Source organism: Rattus norvegicus, chromosome 5 (assembly GCF_036323735.1).
Source record: "Rattus norvegicus strain BN/NHsdMcwi chromosome 5, GRCr8, whole genome shotgun sequence".
Classification (NCBI taxonomy): domain Eukaryota; kingdom Metazoa; phylum Chordata; class Mammalia; order Rodentia; family Muridae; genus Rattus; species Rattus norvegicus.
In genome coordinates, this window is record NC_086023.1 from 170,934,540 (window position 1) to 170,955,453 (window position 20,914).

The 20,914-nt window shown below is 51.4% G+C and overlaps 1 protein-coding gene across 17 annotated transcripts in view; it reads left to right on the top strand.

Moving 5' to 3' along the window:
* Morn1 (MORN repeat containing 1) overlaps positions 1–20,914 on the top strand; it is a 59,134-nt gene that overhangs the window by 6,454 nt on the left and 31,766 nt on the right. For 8 of the 17 annotated variants that reach the window (XM_063287486.1, XM_063287485.1, XM_039109709.2 and 5 more), the window contains 6 exons: positions 339–429; positions 1,129–1,216; positions 9,278–9,374; positions 10,076–10,186; positions 17,872–17,995; positions 18,474–18,646. In XM_063287486.1, the coding sequence (XP_063143556.1) occupies positions 339–429; positions 1,129–1,216; positions 9,278–9,374; positions 10,076–10,186; positions 17,872–17,995; positions 18,474–18,646 (684 nt within the window). Of the gene's footprint in view, positions 1–338; positions 430–1,128; positions 1,217–9,277; positions 9,375–10,075; positions 10,187–11,580; positions 17,410–17,871; positions 17,996–18,473; positions 18,647–20,914 lie in introns of those variants that run through there. The other 9 variants (XR_010066373.1, XR_010066374.1, XR_010066375.1 and 6 more) reach the window with 3 other exon arrangements.

The window sequence follows — 20,914 nt, forward strand, 5'->3', positions numbered from 1 at the left end:
AGCCTCCCTCCATGCTATCCACCAAAACCCAGTGCTTGTGGAGGGCCTTCTGTGAAGCCCCCATTGAGAACCTGTGGTAGCTAGTCTGGATCAATTTTATCAGCCCTGCCTGCCGACCTGGGCAGTGGCAGCTACCTGTCCCTAAATACATCCACCATTCTCGTCTGAACAGAGCTATCCAGCAAGCCTAGGAGGCCAGCAGGTCAACCCTCCAAATCCACCTCTGCCAGAATTAGGTGCAGGCCGACCTCCTCCAGAAAGCTAAGGGAGGAGAGAGGAAGGGTCATCACTAGCAGGAGATGTGGAGTCAAGTTGGTGTGTTCTGGTTCCTTCACCAGGGCAAGGGTTTCTGGAGGACCAGGATGGACAGGTGTACCAGGGTTCCTTCCATGACAATAAGAGACATGGCCGTGGGCAGATGGTCTTTAAGTGAGTACGGGTTTTGGAGGTGTAAACTGCTACTCAGGAACAAGAGTGGTCCCTTACCTCCTGGAATGCTGGCGGCCGTAGGGGTCTGTGTAGGTAGATTTTTGTAGAAAGCACCAACTAGTACCCAAGCCTTAAATATGTTCTGAGCCTTTGCTGCTTTTCTCTGTATATATGTCTGTGTGTATGTATGTCTGTCTCTGCCTCCTACCACACTTGTTGAAGCCAGGGTGTCACAGCCAAGAATGGACCCCAAGGACCTGGTTTGAGCAAGGATACTGCTCAGCGAAGCTGCCGTCTTTCAGGCAGAGGGTTAGAGACCTTAAGCCTGTGCTCAGATTTCAGGTGGATTATTACCCAGCACCTGCCCTTGAAACAGGCAGAGTCACCTCTCTCATTTCCTCCTCTCTGTCAACTCCCATTCTGAGTAGCGGAAGCCAAACATGTCCTGCACAGGGCCCAGCATGCTCTAGAAAATGGGTCCTGCCATAGGGGGGTTGGGGGGGGCATGCAGACATATCCCCGCCTGTCACCAGCCCTCCTGAGCCGACTCTGGCAAGGCAGGAGCTCACAGACCATCTGTTCAGGGCCTATTTTTGCCTTGGCCCCGGTGTGCTTGCTGTGCCTGGTCAGAGGAGTCAGTCTGAGTCACTGCCACCACCTGGTTCTTATCCTCATGAGGGTCCTGTGCTGTGCCCTCAGGAATGGTGACAAGTACGAAGGTGACTGGGTTCGAGACCAGCGTCAGGGACATGGGGTGCTGTTCTGTGCTGATGGCTCCACATACAAGGTACAGTGGAAAGGCGGGAGGCCGTTGGAGGACTGGGAATCTTGATGGTGTTTGCCCACACTTCATCTGGTAGTGCCCTGGACGAAATAGACTCACATTCAACTCCTCCTCACACCCCACCAGCACCCTGGCGGCTGCCCTTCCTTATACTTACTACATCCTCAAGTAGAATGAACCCTGGGCCACAAGGGAAACGCAGGTCTGTCCAAATGCTTGATTTTGTCCACATGGGGGGCATGAGAAACTGTGGATTTTGTGGGCAAGAGACAAGACTATACCAAGGCTCTTATGAGAAATGTGAAGCTATCGGCCAAGAAAACTAGCTACCTACCAGGAGGGGCACAAGAAGAAACAGATTGCAATTGGGCCTGTCCTGGGACAGGGCTGGGACTGGTTCCACCGCCCCTGGGCTGATGGCAGGCCCAATCCTAAGTAGGAAGTAAAAGTGTGAGGCCCTTACAGGATCCAAGGCTGGACCTCAAGTGTTGCTGCCTGCTATGACAGTGATGCGAGTTCTGCCGGGGGTTCCAGCAGGAAGGAAGGACAGGCTTAGACCTCCAGACTCCCGAGAGTCAGACTTCCTTGGCTGTTCCTTTCGTGTGTCACAGTAACCAGGATGATGTGATCATATTTTCCCAGATTTCTCAAACGGCAGAGTAACAGCTGGAAGGAGCTGGCCCCTGGAAGCAGGAAGAGCCCAGCTCAGTTCATGCAGAACTGGGAAGAAGGGTAGCCACAGCTCTACTGTGGGACTCCTATAGGAAATTGCCCAGATGCAAGAGTGGTCCCTGTGGCCTCAGAGAACAAAGCCCTACTTCTGCAGAGCCTTCAGCTCTCCCTGCTGAGCGCTGGCATTGTATGCACTGGCTAGGGAGGAAGGTTCAGGGCCTGGCTCCTTAACAGAAATGGAGTGTTGTATGGCAGCTCCCAAAGATCTGTAGGGCTACAGAGAACCCAGCATGGGTGCCCAGACCAAGAGTTACGATTGGGTAGATCTCAGCCGATGCCTGGGTACAGTCCCAGTGCTGTGATAAAACACCGTTACCAAGAGCAGCTTGGGAAGGAAGGGGCTGTTTTCATGTTACACTTCCTAGTAAAGGTCATTACAGAAAAGTCAGGACAGGAACCCAAGGTAGGAACCAGGGGGCAGGAACTGAATCAAGGCCTCAGGAGAGCACTACTTACCGGCTGCTCCCCAGGGCTCACTCAGCTTTCCTACAGCACCCAGTACCACCAGCCAGCCGAGGGGTGATACTTCCCACAGTAAGCTGGGCCTCCCACATCAGTCAACTGGGGAACACCCTACAGACCTGTCTTCAGGCTAATCCTACAGCAGCATTTTCTTAATTAGGATCTGCTCTTCTTGGATAACCCTCTGTTGTGTCAAGTTAACATAAAAACTAGCCCGCAGGACTGTTCTGGTCAGGGCTGGTGGGGGTCTGTGTGGACACTGTCCCCCTGCTGGCCTAGAAGATGCCTCTGATCTGTGCCTGAGACGGTCTGTATACCATCTGTACCTGCTGTTGTGACTACTCACCAGTGCTTCTGCCTCCTCCCCATCTTGGGGCTCATCTTCAGAGGACCTGCCTTGACAGCATGTCCAAAGCAGGATCAGATCCAAGGTATGCGCAATGGGAGAGCACAAGGTAAAGAGGACCTAAAAGAGTCACTTACTTCCTGCCTGTCCTGCAACCTGACAGAGTCCGCCATGACTCTAGCCACATGTCACACAAGTGTCTTGTTTCCAGTGAACAAGGCCAGGGCTGCCAGTTACCTCTTCCCTGCTAGCCACTTCCAGTCCCTCCACTCACGGACTCATGAGTCACCTCTGTGAAAAGACCGTTTGCCATGTTTCATAGATAGGAAAACTGAGGGCCGGACATGGCTTCCCAGTCCACAAAGGGGCAGAAGAGCTTGTAGCCTCAGCACCCGAGCTTGATCCAGTACCCAACCCTCTTTCCCTGGGATTTTGGAGAGGCCTTGCCCCACTGGGTCCCTCCAGAACCCATCGCATCAGTGGATAATCTGCCATTGACAGCCTAGAGACCATCACCACCACCACTTGGGCAGGAAGAATAATGAGAGGTTTTGACCAGTTCCCGGAGGCGGTTCTGTTTCACATGTCTTCAGACCTCCAGTAGGGCTTCTTCACTGCTGGCCACTAACCATCAGTGGCTGGGGTTTGGGGCTCTGCCCAGGCCTTCCTTTCTGAAACTTGAAATTTGTGGTGTGCCTCACTTTCACCTGCAACAGCCTGCAGTGTTCACCAGGGGGCAATCTAGACCTGCTCACCGGCAGCATGCCCAGCCTTGGATCCTTGCTCCAAGTTGGAGTGGAAATGCACTGGGCTCTAAACAGGGAGGCCTTGAATGCCTAAGCAGTGAACACAAGCCGTGAGACTGCCACACAGGCTAAAACTGCTCAAGTTGCCATGGCTTTTCCTCCTGTAGCCCGAACCTTGAACTCCACAAGACTCACAAAGGTTTCCTCCCTTGGAAGTGGGACTGAGGATTATGTACCCTTCAGCTCAATTCTCAACAGCCAGTCCCCAGCATCCTGTGCTGGTCAGTAGTAGGAGCAGTGTTGAGGGGAAGGGACATGTTGGCCTCTGGCTTAGAGGTGCAGGCTGCACCACAAAACCAACAGCATGAGCTGAAGCAGCCACCGAGGAGTGACCAGAGGACGCACTTGTAGACAGAAAGGTCACTTGTTTTTTCAATGGCCTTGGGAAGGCTGAGGAACTTTCTTCCAGGGTCTTTTGGACACTAAACAGAAAAGGGCACCTAGGGCCATGAGGCCAGGCCACACCACCTGGGAATCCACAGTGGGCCTCCACAGTGGCCAGCCTGACACAACTCCCACTGACCTGCACTGCAAAGGCAGCAAGAGTGCTCACTTGCCCCCCAAGTGAGAAAAGATGATCGCCAGGCCGTCACTTAGCCCTCATTAGCCAAGGGAGGCTCTAGCTCAGCTGATGACCATCCGCACTGAGCTCTCTCACATATGGACCACTACCTGTGTAGAGTGGAGACGTCAGCCAAAAGAGGCCATGAGGTGGCAACACTCATGAAACCCGCTCCCTCGGGAGGGACACCACTGTTCTTTATGTTGTCATTAGTCACACACACAGACCAAAGTGTGCCCTCTTGTCCAGTTTTAAGTGTCCAGTCCGGTGGCATTAAATACTTAAATTACTGTGTGACTATTACCACCATCTGTCCACAAACTCATCTGTGTTAATAGACTCTGGCCCCTTCAACCCAAATTTCCCATTCCCCAGGATTCCCTAGCACCCACCCTTCTGTCTTAATTACTCTGATTCCTCTGGGGACCCCATGGATGGACTTGGTCCTTAGTGGCTGGCTGTTCTCACTGAAACACATGCAGGAGGCTCCTGACAACCGCGTGTCACATCTGTATACATGTCCCATTTCCCTCATTCATGCTTTTCAGTGGGCACCTGGACTGTTCCCCTCTGGGCCACTGGAGTCAGTGCTCTGAGCATACACGTGCAGGTCTTTGGGTATATAGACCCAGTGATGGAATGGCTACACTGTGTGATAATTGCATTTTTAACTTTTCTACAGTGGCTGCACTATCGAAGTTCCCAATAGGGGAACCAATGGGTTTTTATTTCTACAGCCCCGATCCACACTTATTTTCTGTTTTTAAAGCTACCATACTAAGGAGAGGGAGCCGTTTGATAGCTGAACCCCATGCACTGCCTTTGCTGTCATCACACAGAGCTGGCTTTTGTTCCTGCTTGACATTGCTGCAGGGGCTCTCAGTGCTCTGTCCCTCCCAGCTCGTACTGTCCTGTCACCTGTATATGCCTGTTACCACAGGTTCATGCAGGGAAACATCTCACCCTTTCCTTTTGACCCTCAGGCAGGTGAGGTAGGTAGCTGCCAGCTCTTCAGTCCTCGGGTGTCTCTAGAGAGCAAGCCCCACACGCAGAGCAACCCTCACCCCTTAGATCCATCAGCATCAGCTTCTTATACCAAGGCTGGTTTTGCATCCTGAGAAGACTGCAGGGTGGTCAGCTTTTGTCCGGTCAGCTTTGCTTTTCTGATCTTGACCCTAGCATCCATCAGAGTTCCCCATCAGCCACCTGTAACTTCAGCCAGTGTTCCCAGGCTGTGAGAAAGAAATCGATCCAGACCACGAGCAGACGTTCTAGGTGAAATCTGCAGCTCCCCAAGGCAGCTGGCATGGCGGGCATAGTGATGTGGCTCCATCTGCTTCTTTGGTGGGCGCCTAGAGTGGCACATTGAGCAAGTTGGTGTGGTGCGGCCTCGCCCATGGCCAGGGCATGTCTGTCACCCAAAGCTCTGGTTTCCTGAAAATCAACATTTCCCGTGTTGGTTTTCCCAGAGGGCAACCTGCTGTCTGGCACACCTGTGCACACATGGAGCAGGTGGCTAGCCTTATGGGTCCTTCACCTGCTGCAGTTCCCAGCTTCCCCTTACCTGGCATGTCTGGAGAGCCCCTGCATGTCAGCAGGCAGGTGCAGAACGGCTCTGTGGTGTCCCCGCTTCCCTATCACTTGTCTCTGCCACCGAAGACCATCAGAGGAGTGGAACAATGGAGCACCCATGTCCAGCACAGGTCAGCTGCTCCCCACCATGGCCCCCTCCAGGAACCATCTTAGCAACAGTTAGTGCTACACTGGTGCCTGCTGCACGTCCACGTCCCACAAAATATGCCCATTCCACACCTGACTCCTTCCTAGGAAGACGGTCAAGACCAGTCGAATCCAGCACCCTGCAGGCCTACCATTACTGGGATGCAGACGAAGCTGCCCACCGTCCCTGCAAGCTGGAAACGAAACTCCATAACAGCTGCAACCCCAGGAGAGCCCAGATAACCCCTCACAGGCATCACCCAAGGGCACCAGAGGGTCCAAGGCTTGGCCGCTTGTCGGTGATAACCGCCTCCTCCATACCATAACACCATGGAGGCTGACTCAGAAGCACCCCAGGGCTTTTTCATCCCAGGAAGAACCAAGATGTGCAAGAGGAAAGAGGTGAACGCATACTTGGACTTGCACCCAAACCCACATCTATGGCGTGGCCACCACAGAGCCATTACTAGTCCAAGTACTGGGAAGAAGACAGCATGGGTTAACTGGGAAATGCTTCCCACAGTGAGGGGGCCGAGGGCTTCTTTCCCGCAGTGTATCGCACTTAGTGTGCTCACTGTCACAGATGTGGGGTGCACCTGTGGCAGGGCAGGAATGGGACTGTGCTTCACCCTCTGGGGTCACTGTAACAGTCACAGAGCAGACACACCCTCCTATCCTGGGTGTCCTTTTCCTGACTGGCTCCTTGTTTGCTTGGTTTGGGGCGCGCATCTGAGCCCTAAGTGACTCTTCATCATTTCCATCATCCTTGTCTATCCCGTGACACACATCCACCCTCCCGTGGGTGTCAGGCAGCAACTGGGCAGAGGAGGAGAGCCGGTGTCTCTATACCCTGGGGCTTTGTGGTGGTAGCGTGGTGCCCTGCTCCTCCTCCCCATGACTGAGACTCCCAGACTGGCTCCACACCGAGGATTGCCTGACAGCCCTCACGTTTCTCTGGAGATTCAGAGTGGGAGACCTGGGTGGAGGCTAGCAGACCAGGACCTGTCCAGCTGCCTCCTTGGGCTGTTTGACAAGGACACCATGAGAGGGTGTGCAGGACCCTGCCTGACACTCCAGGAATTAAGATGTTAACATTTTAAAAGTTAACATTTTAACAGTGTGTATCGTATTGCCAAATACAGAATTTATGATACCAATCAGGCAAGTCCATAGGTGAGTGTCTTGAGTGTGTCTTGTGTCTCCTGCACACATCTGTGTCATCCAAGTGCTGTTTTGAAGCCAGCAACACCAAGCAAGCTCCAGCGCTTATCATTTGGGCTCTGATTGTTGCATGCAGTCCACTGGCCACCTACCTCGGGGACTGTGTTGGATGTTGGATGTGGTGAGCTCAGCTGGCTGGGCTAAGAGGCTCCTGGGCAGGCTAATGCCATCTGTGGCTCTTCACCCACCACTCCCCGGGCCACCAGGCACCTCCAAAACACTGCTTATCACTGTCTAGGTCCTCCTTTCTGGCCACATCCTTCCATGGCAACTTCCATGGCAACTATCCCATGAACAGACAGACCTGGCCACATACCCTGTCCTGCCCACGTCCCTTCCTCCCTTCTTTCTGAAAGCCCACACTGGCACTTTCTAGAAGCCCAAGTGAGCACAAAGAGAAGGACAAACTGCCATTCTTTATCCTCCAGACCAAGAGCCTGGGACACATTTGAGAGTCCACCAACCAGAGCCACGGTGGCCCCTCTCATAGTGTTCACTCAGAATGCTCATCACCAGCCGTCTGTGTGCTGCTATCACCCTTGAGAGAGTTGGAACAGAAAAGAAAGAGATTGGATTCAGGGAGGACGTAATCATAGGAGGGGCTGGGAATGAATGCTGCTCCTAGGGAGAAGCCAGGAAGCTGGAGGCTGGCCTGCTCTGTGACACACCTGAATTCTCATGCAGAGAAAGCCCGTGCTGGGGGAGGGTCACCCCACAAGCTTGGAGCCAGGCTACCAAGGCCTCACTGTATTTGGTGTAGCCTGTGATCTCTAGAGCCAGCCTGAGAGCTGCTCTCCTAACCAGCTCCATCCACATCTGCAGCGACCAGATAGGCCAAGTGGGATACTCTGAGCATGAGACTGAGGGATCAAGCAAATGGTGGGATGGCTAGCATGTGCTGGGATGCTCACTGTCCACTGAGCATGCACCATCCAGGAATGCAGCTGGTACAGAGGCTTGGCAATAAGGATGAGTCTCCCTGCACTCTGGGGTTTCAGTGTGGAGGAACGGAGCCATGCCCAAAGCACCTTGGAGGCCTCACTCAGGTGACTTGGCAACTCTCAGGATGAAAACCCATCCACATCCCAGAGGGGCTTATACATGGCTGAGCAACCATGCCCCTGCCCACGTGCTCCACAGCTGGCTGCTGACCTCTCTTGAACTGAGAGGGGCCCCTGGGGCTGCCTGTTGTTTGTGAATGAGGTTTAGAGGAGTGAGATTTTCAAGGACAGCATCTGAGACTTTCAGGGATAGCATCTGTGAGTACCTACTCTCCTCACCTAGCCAGAGGCCTCTCTGCATTCTTCTCTTTAGATCCAGCCGTTCTGTGGTGGCTGAGCTTTCAGCAGCCCATGAGAAGCTTCTTCCCAGGTTGTGGGACTCTCAACTCCCTAGGGAGGGCTTCGACCTTCTCACCATCTTTGCAACCACGGCCCCTCAGCGCCTCTTGACTTGTGCGAACTCCACCACCCCACCCACTTCCCTACCTTGCTTGCATTCTCAGACACTGGCTAGTGCTCCTTCCATCACTGACTGTGTGGGAACCTGGGCTCCCTGCAGAGGGAGGTCCTGGACAGGGTAGGGCAGCTGGTGCCCAATTAACTTCAGCAGGAGAGTGAATTGAACCAAGCCTGTTGTTGGCTCATTTCCCCCAATACAAGTAATTCATAATCAAAACTCCATTTGATCTTGAAGTTTTCTGTGGCGCCAACCCTCCTGCTGTTACTATTGCTTGTGAACCCAGGAGTACTACAGAAGAGGCAGAGTGGGGAGCGTGGCAAGCAGCACCCCACTCCCACCCCGAGGTATATGTGTGTGCTCAAGTTACGTGTTTTAATTGCCTTTTCATTAAAAGCTCTGGGCATCAGAACAACCCACCTTGGCCCTACCCCACTGTAGTCACAGGTTCAGGTCCCCTTGTGATCAGCTAAGTGCCACATCTTTGTGCTAGGAGGCCTTTGTGTGCAGCGTGCCCGAGCAGTGGTGCTTTGTTCGCGTAGTGTGCACTGTGCTTTTGTTCCTCTCTTTCCCGGTATCATTAAATCCCAAGGGGAGAACACTTAGCAAGGCAAGCTGGACCCTTCCTAACAAGATGCAGTGCCTTCCCCTCCCCACAAAGAAAGGCACAGTAACCCCACAGCCTTGGGGGCTCCTGTAGTAAAGGGTCCTGGAGCCCCTTGGAGCCACCCTCTGAGGCTACCTTGTTTTCCCGGCAGGGACAGTGGCATAATGATGTCTTCAGCGGGCTTGGCAGCTTGGTCCACTGCTCAGGAGTCACCTACTGTGGGATGTTCATTAATGGCCACCCAGCAGGTAGGCACTCCCAGCCCTCTACCGTGGGTTGATTGTGTTTGAACCTGGCCTCATTGTATCTCAGGTGGCCTTGGGCAGCCACGTGGGAGGCATCGGACCAAGTTGGGGTGGAGTGCAACATAAAACCCAGCCCTTTTCAGGGAAAGCGTATTCGAGTTGATTCCAAAAGGGCTTGCAGCCCTGCAGACCTTGGACCCGAGGGGCTTTGCCACAAGCAGGGTCTCAGACCTGTGGGCTCTTCCAGCTACAGCACCAGCGCCACAGCTCCCCCCGAAACGCAGTACCTCAGCAGTAGATACCTCCTACTCATGGGACCTCTCAGCCCAGGATTGGGTTACGGAACAGCCCCACCCCGCAGCCACTGCTGCTGCCTGTGCAGCCTCCTTCAGGCTTTCTTGAGATCTCTACACTCAGACATGACAGCAAAGTGGTCCATGTCTACCTTGGCTTGGAATTCCTGGCCGGTCACTGCTCCCATGCTGTTCTTAGTGGCCTCTCCTCACACTTAGGACAGAAGTGCCATTGCAGGGGTGGGCCTAGCCAGGGACACAAGTGCTCCAGCCAACCAAACTGCCTAACAGGTAGGTTCCTTGGGGTCTTGGCCCCAGCAGTGTCATCTTAGCCCCTTTAACAGGGTGAGAAAGGACTGGGACTCTCAATGGCAGCTACTACGACCGCTAAACCTCTTGTTATGCCCCCAGCACAAGCTAAGAAGATTGTGGTTCTGGGTCCAGAGTTACTGGAAGTGGTCCAAGGATCTCCCTTCACGTTGAGTGTACAGCTGCAGCAAGATGACGGGGAAGTTGCCAAAAGTAAGTGTCTTCAAGGTGTCCACCCTGTTCTTCCAGAAGAAGTGGGCTGCAGGCTCTCAAGCAGAGCAGACTGGGTAAGGTGGCTGGCTCACAGAAGTCCCTGCAGCCTGGTAACTGCAGAAGGCTCAGGAGGCCTCTAAGACAGCAGGGTGGATGCAGTCCTGTGAGTACATGAGCACGCGTGTGTGTGTGTGTGCACGCACATGCACACATGAACATGTGTTTTGACACATGCAAACCCTCACTTAGTGACTACTGTGTCTTGTACAGAGCACAAAAGATAAAAAGATAGTCAGATGGTGGTGGCACATGCCTTAGTCATAGCACTCGGGAGGCTGAGGCAGGGGGATCTCTGAGTTTGAGGTCAGCCTGGTCTACTGAGTGAGTTCCAGGACAACCAAGACTTTACAGAGAAACCTTGTCTCAGGCAGACAGCTTGGCTAAGCAGTCTCTCATTCCTCTTTGGTATAGTCATACCAAGACAAGGTATGGACCACCAACTTCATAAGCCCCGCCCACCACATCAACCCCCACTATCTGTTAATTTGTTCAGTGCTCCCGTGAGAGACTCATCGCATACACGTGGCCTGGAGATGATGCTTCACTAGTTGGTACAGACTGCTTCTGCAAAGGACCCAAGTTTAGTCCAGGTGCCCACATCAGGCGATTCAGAACCATCTGTAGCCTAGCTTGGGGGCAGGGATGGGGTCTGACACCTCTGGCTCCCAGGAGCACTTGTACTTATGTGCACACAGACACACATATGTGTACATAATTAGAAATAAAATATTGGGCTGGAGAGACGGCTCAGCGGTTAAGAGCACTGACTGCTCTTCCACAGGTCCTGAGTTCAATTCCCAGCAACCACATGGTGGCTCACAACCATCTGTAATGGGATCCGATGCCCTCTCCTGGTGTGTATGAAGATAGATTCAATATACTCATACATAAAATAAATAATTTTTAAAAAAATAAATAAATAAAAATAAAATCTTTAATATATGTATTGAGTAGGCTTAGTAACTTTATTAAGGTATCATTCACATACCATTCATCTCAGTATTAAATGATTCCGTGGTCTCCTTTTTTAAAAATAAGTGTTTGTGTCTCTGTGTGGTCTGCATATATGCATGCGGGTCCCACAGAGGCCAGAAGAGAGCATCAGGTTGCCTGAAACTTGAGTTCCACATGGTTATGAACCACCAAGAGTGGGCACTGTGAGCGGACCTCGGGTCTTCTGTAAGGACAGTGTGTGCCGTAACCATCGAGCTGTCTCTCCAGCCATTCAGTTTTCTGTTTTTTGAGACAAGGTTTCATTTAGTCCAGCTGGCCTCAAACTGAGGAATGTAGCTGAGGCAGGCCTTGAGCTGATCCTCCTGTCTCTGCCTCTCCAGAGCTGAAGAGTACAGGCACGCGCCATTATGTCCAGCTGGATTCCATGATCTCTAGTACCTCTGCAGATATGGGCAGGCGGCAGCCACTACCACATCGCAGTGCCCTCTCAACAGTCGCAGAGCTCTAGACAGACCCCTTGGTCTCATTTCCAGCCGTGTGCCTGCCCCATGCCTGGCTGACTTCCTGCCTCTGTAGACTTGGCTCTGGGACATTTCGTGCAGGGGGAGCCATACCCTATGTGGCCTTTGCTTGCTGCCCATTTGCATGGCATTTGGAGATACTTCTGCATTGCAGTGTATGCTGACCCATCCTCCTTACGGATCAGCAGCAGCCTGTACCCCTGACAGGCCACACCTGATTGTCTCGCATTGGGACTAACATTGGGGGCATCATTGCTGTGAATACCACTCAGGTTTTGTGCTCACAGATCCTCATTTCCCTTGCGTATGTCTGCAGCATCAAATGAGCGATGTGCTCAAACTTCCGCAGGAGGTACTGGGCCTTTGGAGTAGCTCAGCATGTGAGAAGCTGGCTGCCAAAGCTGACAACCAGGGTTCAATGCTCAGGACCCTCATGAGGAGGGGGAGAGCTGACTCCCATAAGTTGTCCTCTGATTGTACATCTGTGGTGTGTACATGTATGTGTGCATATGTGTTTGTGTGCATGCACACACACACTAAATAAGTAAATAAAAAAACAAATAAATATTTAAAATACATATAGTAAGTGTCACCTTCCCAAATAGTAGCACCCGTTTGCAGTCCCCCAGCAGACTACACAGTCCTGATTATCCTTCTCCTGACAGACTGCACTCCACCCGTCTCTCTGGGGCCTATTCCCTGCTGTGTGGGAGCAGTGCTGCTGTTTTGGAGTTAAAGCAGTTTTTTTGTTTGTTTGTTTTTTGTTATTTTGTTTCGTTTTGTTTCTCTTCAAGACAAGGTTTCCCTGTATCCCTGGCTGCCCTGGAACTTTCTCTGTAGACCAGGCTGGTCTTGAACTCAGAGATCCCCCTGCCTCTACCTCCCCAGTGCTGGGATTAAAGATGCTCCTCTTGGCTGCCCTGCTAGCTTTTCACTGCTCACCACACTTCTTTAGCCTAGCTTCTTCTGATTTCCTTTAAATACTGTTTTAAGAGTGTACTTGTCTGTGTGTTTGTTGTGTGTAGATGTCGTGCCTGCATGTCTGTATGGCGTATCACATGAATGCCTGTAGAGTTCAGAAGAGAGCCTGGGAGCCTCCAGAGCTCCAGCCATAAAAGGTTATGAGCTGCCATGGGTGCTGGGGACCAAACTCCAGTCCTCAGTAAGCGAGCACTCCTAGCTGCCGGCCTTCTCTCCAGCCCACTTTTTTTTTTCATTTTTTAAAAGTTTTTATAAATTTTAAATTGTAAATTTTGACAAAGTTCATCTTGCTCACGTTCAATGGGTCAGTTTTGGTTCTGTATCTAAGAATTCCCTGCCTAACTGAAGTCCACATAGACTATTTTCCTGTAGAAGTCTTATGTTATTTTAGCTTTCATATTTAACTTGGTGTCCCATTTTGAGATAACTTTTGTGGATAAGACAAATGTCTGATCCATTTCCTAGCCATGACTATTAGACACGTGACTGCTGGACACGTGACTGTTGGAAAGACACACCCTTTCTCCATTGAGCTGCCTTGCTCAGTATCCCCCATCCCTGAGTCAAGGCTTCTGTCTGGTCCCACAGTTCTGCACACTGGCCCATGTGACCACTTTTTACCAGGTAAAGGTACCATGCCTTTTTTTTTTTTTTTTTTGGTTCTTTTTTTCGGAGCTGGGGACCGAACCCAGGGCCTTGCGCTTCCCAGGCAAGCGCTCTACCACTGAGCTAAATCCCCAACCCCCAAACCATGCCATTTTAACATCAGTCTTTAGTATGCCTCAAAAACGGGGCACCCTATAGCCATCCTCTCTCTAACTGTTGGACTCTCTGGGAGTCTTTTACATTTCCTCATAAATTTAGAATTAGCTTATCAATTTCTCCAACAACAAACGCCCACTGGGGTTTTGATGGGCTCGCAATGAGTCTTCCAGGGGAAGATAGTCATCTCTTAGCAATGAGCCTGTAGTTCATAGACGTAAAACTCTGTCTAATTAACACTCTGATCTGTCTCACCTCTCCAACACGCGTTTTCCATGTACATATCTGCAGTGGTTTTTAAATCTACTAATAAATTACTATTTCCCATGATATATTTGATTACAATTGTTTTGTTAATATGATTACTGCTGATTTTGGTATATCTTTTGGAGGTGTTTTTTTTTGGGGGGGGGGGATTAACATAGTCTGATGTAGCCCAGACTGTCCTCAAACTCAATGTGAAACTGAGGGTGACCTTGAGCTCCTGAAACCCTCCTTTCTCCACCTCCTGGTGCTCAGTGCAATTGTGCACCGACCACACCGCTGTATGAGATACTGGGTGAAGAACTTTACAGTTTTAGCTATGTTTAGTCTGTGACCTATTTGAAGTTAATCTTTGTGGAATAGAGGTCTGATCCTTTGAATGTGGCTTCTAGTTGTCCCAGGGCCCATTTCTTAAAGACTTTTCTTTAATAAATTGTCTTGGGATTTAATTTGCCACAAATTTTTAAATAATTTCCCCTCCATGTCTATGAAGGGTGTTGGTCTGGGAATTTCTTTTCTCCGCCTACTTCCTATCCTTTGATTCTTAGAAGAATTTGTGTTGGACTGGTTCTTTTACTTTAAACCATCTCTTCAGACTCCCTGCTTATTTTTAAAATGGAACCGTCTTGGCCAGGCATAGTGGCCGATGCCTTTAATCCCACTTAGGAGGCAGAGACAGATGGACCTCTCTGTTCAAAGTCAGCCTGGTCTACGTAGTGAGTTCCAGGACAGCCAGAGCTATATACTGAGATCCTGTCTTGTGTAGTCCTAAATATGAGCCAGTAAGAGTGTTCTGGACAGTCTGGAGTCAGGTGCCTTATCAGGCCTGTGAGTTGTTCAGTTTGTGGCCTGTCTTGCGGTTTCTCAGAACTCAAAGGTCCATGTTGATGAAACCCACTCCATCGAAGCCCCAGAACATCAACAGAAAGGCACTACTGCTGTCTTGGCCATATCTGAGAACTTGGCCTAACCAGAGTGTCTTAGTTAACGTCCTATTGATGTAAAGAGACACCATGGCCACAGCAACTCTTATGAAGGAAAGCATTTGATCAGAACTGGCTCACAGTCTAGAGGCTTGGTCCCAGGGCCTCCAACATGGCCAGAGCATGTGGGTCAGGTGAAGGTAGCTAGGAGCTCTGTATCCCAATCTACAGGCAACAGGCAGAGAGGGAGGGAGGGAGGGAAGAAAAGAGGGAGGAAGAGCGCCATTTGTCCTGGCTTGGGCATTTGGAACTCCAAAGGCCACCCCTCAGTGATACTCTTCCTCCAGCAAGGTCACACATACCTAATACTACTCCCTAAGTTCAAGTATGAGTCTGTGGGGGCCATTCTTACTCAAACCACCACACAGGGCCATGAAGATTCTTTTTTTTTTTTTTTTTGGTTCTTTTTTTCGGAGCTGGGGACCGAACCCAGGGCCTTGCACTTCCTAGGCAAGCGTTCTACCACTGAGCTAAATCCCCAACCCCCCATGAAGATTCATAACCATGTAGCCCAGGCTGGACTTAGACTCGCCATTCTCCTGTCTCTGCTTTGCAAGTATCGGATTCTAGATGTGCTTGACTTCCCCTCTCTAACTGATCCACATTAAGCACAGTTATTAATACAGTAGATGAAGACTTTTCTTCTCTTTTTTCTTTTCTTTTTTGGCCTCAGCAGTTTCCTTTCATCAGGCTGGGCAGCAAGCCCCTTTACCCTTTACCTGCTGGGCCATCTTGCTGACCCATTGCCTCATTAGTTATGAGCCCATCGATTCTCCCCTGGCTTTCCTTCCCTCCTACAGATGGAGGTCTCCATCTAGTATCATCGCTCCTGGCTCCCGTCTGTAATGAAGGCTGATTGTTGATGTCTGGCGGCACCTAGATTTGCTTGCCCTTGCGGGATTCCTTGGGGTATCCTCCCCAACTGCAGGCTTCGGTTCTTCTTCCGTGATGAAGGGCGGCTGCTCCTTCATCGCCACTGGACTGAGCTTCTTGTATCCATGGACTTAGGAAAACCTTCTCAGTTTTCTCTGTTTTATTTCGCATGTGTGAGATTGCAGAAACCATCCCACTGTTTGCAGAAGCTCCTTCTCCTCTTTGCTCTTGTACTCCTTCCTTCCTTTCTCCTCCCTCCCTCCCTCCCTTTCTTCCTTTCTTGTTTGATTTGTTTGGATGACTTCTCCAGCTCTATTTTAGGCTCACAAACCTTTTCTTCTGCATCAGTTAATTTGTCCTGAATCTCATCACTGCATTTTTCAACCTCACTCGTTGTAATTTGCAGACTCTCTTTGCAACCCTGGCTGGCCTTGACTCTGCAGCAGCCCCTCCTGCCTGGGCCTCGTGGTGCTGGGGTTGCAGAAGTGAGCCTCCATGCCCAGCTGCACTGCACTGCACCTTTCCCCTCTCGTGTCCCTTTCTTACCTCCAGTGCTTCTGCTTCCACTGGCGAGCGTAAGAGCACAGCTACCATACTCCATCCTCCGCTCTCAGTTTTGAGACAGGGTCTCAAACTCAGTCTGTGGTTGACGGTGCCACTGAGCTCCTGCTTGTCCCTACCCACTGCTCTAAGTGCTGGGATTACAGCCTGGATCGCAATAAATTTACTTTTGTCCCTGATTGTTAATTCTAGCACCCTGGGTCAGTTGCAACTAATTTATTTTTTCTCCTCATTACACACCACACTTTCCCACATTCTTTGCATGCCTGGTAATCTTTGATTTAATGCCAGACATTGTAAATTTTACTTTGTTGGACGCCAGATATTTTTGTATTCCTATAAATATTCTTGAGCTTTTGTTCTGAGGCAGAAGGAAGTTATGTGGAGAAGGCGCAGTCTGAAGGAGAGAGCAAGGCCCTCAGAGCACCTAGCCAGTTTCCTGGGACTTGCGAGTCTCTCCATTTAGGCTTGTAGGAGCAAGCATGCCAGCCCCTTCAGTCCCTTGCCCGAGTTTCCTTTAGTTCTTTCTTAGCCCCATGCAGTTTCCTTTCATGGGTGCCCTAAGCTGTGCTCTGATATCCCTAGACACTGCATAACTCCTTCCCCATATTTCCAGCTCTTTTTCTTCAGCTGAGAGAGTTTACTGGGAAGCACCAGGGTCTAAGCTGACCCTCTCCACTGCTACCTCAAGTCACCGGGGTCTGCCACTTTGTCTAAGCCTTTTCTCAGTTTGTGGAACCTGGCCACTTCCTAAGTCCCCTGTGAAGTTGGAGATTCATATCAGAGCTGTGTCAGGTCTGGGAGCTCAGGACCATCCCTCTACTCCATCACACCCCTGCCCATCACCGCCACAGCCATCCTGCCCCACCCACAACACTCACGATGTCCCCATGTTAACCAGCACTTCTCTCTGATGGGTCCTTCAGGTGTGGCCATGTGCCCGGCTCCACCAGCTCTATCTGCCCCAGAAAGGGCACAATGTGGAGAGCCAGGCCTGTCGGCATGTGCGCCCAATCAGAAATTGCTTTTAGGGCTGGAGAGATGGCTCAGTGGTTAAGAGCACTGACTTCTCTTCTAGAGGTCCTGAGTTTAAATACCAGCAACCACATGGTGGCTCACAACCATCTGTAATGGGGTCTGATGCCCTCTTCTGGTGTGTCTGAAGACAGCTACAGTATACTTATATATAAGAAATAAATCTTAGAAAGAAAGAAAGGAAGGAAGGAAGGAAGGAAGGAAGGAAGGAAGGAAAAAAAGAAAGAAAAATTGCTTTTAGGGATTGGTTGTATATATGGGCCTGTATTAGTGACTGGGGAAGAGGAGGAGTGAGGCTGAGCCTTCAGCCAATGGTCAGCTTGTAGATGAGCAGGAAGAGCAGCTGACCAACCTTGGGCAAGGTGTAGCACACTGACCCATGAGCTGCCTAGGAAGAGACACCCCCCCTCCCCCAGAGCATGAAGGCAACTGGCCAGGGCAAATAGCCCTCGGGGATCCAAGGCCCAGAGCTGAAGAGTCAGTGTCTAGGACTCAAGGTGAAGGAATAAGGATGACGGGAAAGATAAAACCACAGGAGAAGACTTCTGCCAGGCACTCATCCAAGGAAGGCACAGACTCCCTTCACCTCAAACCCACCTCCAGTGTGACTCTCAGACTCACCACCCCCAGCCTGGCCCTTCCACCACACAGTTAAAGGACACGTCTGTCTCTTGATTCCTTCCTTTGGAAGGTGAGAGCGGCCGGGTCCTGAAGATCTCAGCAGGAGTCAGATACGTGCAACTCCCGGAGTACTCTGAGGTCAGCTTTTTCAAGATGGATGACGCTCACATGGAGACACCCATCCAGACCCCATTGTAAGGATGATACACCCTCCCTGGGGCACCGAGGAGATTAGGCTGGAAAGAGGTCCCTATGTCCTTCTTGCCCACATGTCCCGTGTACTATGACTAGGGTAGGCCTGGGACGCAGTGTCAACCAGCCAGACTTTGAAAGGTAGAAGCAGAAGCAGGTAGACTGACAGGGAGTCGGGGGTGAGGGAGGGGTGTTGAGGGAGCCGTATGCCTCATAATCAGCAGACACAGGACATAGAAGAGAAGCCGCTCACTGGTTCTTCTTTGGCCTTGGTGGGACCCAGCTTAGCAAGCATTTCAGGGTGAGCCACACAGCCCTCCAAGGACGACTAAATACTATTCTCCGACTAGCCTGAGTCCTAGGGCCAGGGCCAGGGCCAGGGCCAGGGCATATACAGCGTGTGGGCTGCCTCATCCCTGTCCCCCTACCTGCCCCTTGCTCCCTTGAGCCTCAGTGCAGTATTTGATGTCTCCTTCCTAGCGGGTTCCAGTGCATTCCCTACCCTCTGTCTGTGTCAACATCCTGGGGTCTGGAGCCTGGGTCCACTGTGGAAAGCGCCAGAGCTGACCTGCTACTCTCCAAGAAAGACTCAGAGCCAGTGCTGGACTCGGAAGCCTTCCATGGCAAGGGAGACACCCTCAGCATCCTGCCAGGTGAGTGGGTCATAGCAGCCATCAGGGGTATCCAAGGTAACAGAGCCCTCAGAACCTGAGTGCATCGGTGACTAGGCACAGTGAACCTAGGTGAAGCAGGATGCTCGGGCTATGCCCAGGCCTGAGCTGCCATAGCTGAGAGCAAGCATAACTGCCCTTAGAGGGCCAGGGAGAGACAGGGCTTCCTCTCCTGGGTGATCCTGTAGCCCACATCCTTACCACACAAAACCAGCAGCTATGGAGGACAGCCTGTGGTCCTAGGCTGGTCAAGGCCCTAGGACCCAACCTAAGCTCAGCAGCACATGCAGTTGTGAGTTTGTGGCCCTGTCTGGTCACAGGCTGCCTGACTTTCCAGTCCATGTCGCTGCATGTGTGTTGGTTAACTGTTCGCAGAGATGTGTGTCCTACTTCCAGGTCAGGCAGGACCCGCGCCCTGGCCAGGTCCCCCAGTTCAAAGCCAGATTCCCTCTTGAGTTGTTTGAGAATTATCCATGCAGCGAAGTGTTATCACTGCAGTCTGTTGTGCTGGTGGCATTAGGTGCTCTATACGCTGACACATCACAAACACTGCTTGTGTCTCACCGTGTAGACCAGGCTGGCCAGAAACTCACAGATCCACTGCCTCTGCCTCCTAAATGATGGGTTTAAAGGCGTGAGCCACAACTGTCTGGCCTCTTCTGGGCTCTTAACAGAAGAGAGGAGGTTCTGTAAGAGGGTATATTCCAGGCAAAATCACACACCTTGTGTTTAGGATCCTTTGTGGACTCTCTGACTCGGGATTGACAGCCAGGATCCCCAGCCCCCGGCACTGGGATCCTAGCTCTGTGGCTCTCAGGCAGAGTGCAGGCTATAGGTCAGTGTTTCTCAACCTTCCTAAGGCTGTGACCCTTTACTACGGTTCCTCACATTGGGCTGACCCCAACCATAAAGTTATTTTCATTGCAACTTCATAACTGCCATTTTGTCACTCATGAATCATAATATGATATCTGGATGTATAATAACATATAAATATCTGATATGCAGGATATCTAATATGTGACCCCTTTGAGAGGGTCATTTAACCCTCAAAGGGGTCACAAGCCACATGTTAAGAACTACTTCCCTGGGTAATCAAAAAGGCAAAACCAAGCGTTAAAAAACTGTAGTACATCCCAGACCTGAAATCAAGGGTAGACGTGGCATGGAGCCTCGTAATTCCACACGATTGTGTATAATCCTGGAGTAGTTGATGGTGGCTGGTTGATTTGCCAGTTAATTTTGAGACAGGGTCTTGCTTTGTATGCCACACAGACATCTTCCTTCTGCCTCAGCTTTGCTAGTGCTAGAATTATAGGTGTATGCCACCCATAATTCCTGGCAAAAGCCAGGGTTTGACCGACATTTATGGTGATGGCAAGCATGCCTTGGACATAGCTTTCCCACCTGCCTGTTGCTTCACTGTGGCTGCCAGTGGGAGCCAGAGTCCTACCTTGACCCCTTTGTCCTCTACACACAGCCCTTAATCAAGTCTCTCTGTTAGTACATAGATGCAATCACCAGGTGGCTGTCCAGTCACGTGAATACCCTGAAGATCCCACTTAGGCATGCTCCCACTCCTGACACAACTCCCTCATAGAGCACTCCTGCCCCCAAGTCTGTTCTTGCCTTTTGCCTGCCTTTCAGCCCAGGAACCTCCACATTGGCGTTGGGCAGGGACGACCCCTCCCTTACCCCTGCCCTTGCTCCTCTCTTGTGATGGCTTAGCCCTTTGCAGGCCAGAGCCCCCTGTACCCGGGCTCTGCCCATCTGCTCTCCTGGCTGTACAGCATGTGGCCCCCAGCCTCACTCACCCTCTTGCCAGGTCTCTCCTGACCACAGTGCAGGCTTGTCACAGGCTATCCCACCTGTTGTGCTGCCTAAGCTCTCCTGCGCCTCCTCAGGTTCATCCTGAGGCCCAACACAGCCCTCCTGACAGTGGCTGACAGCTTGTACTCTCTGCAGTTTTGATAGTCACAGGGTAGAGGAGGGACACAAAGGACAGTGGTGAGGTGGGAGGCTGAGGTCTCAGCAGCACAGACTTGGGGTATTCCCCAGAAGTCCTGCCGACTGGCTGGTGGGTAGAGGTCTTTCCAGGGCAGCAGCATCTCTGACAAGAGGATCGTCCAGACAGCCATCTTGAGAAGCAGCAGAGGCTGCAGATCCTCCCACAGAAACACAAAGGCTGGGCTGAGGGCCTGTATTCTTCCCTTACACGCAAGCACCAGGCTCCAGAGACCACGCAGACCC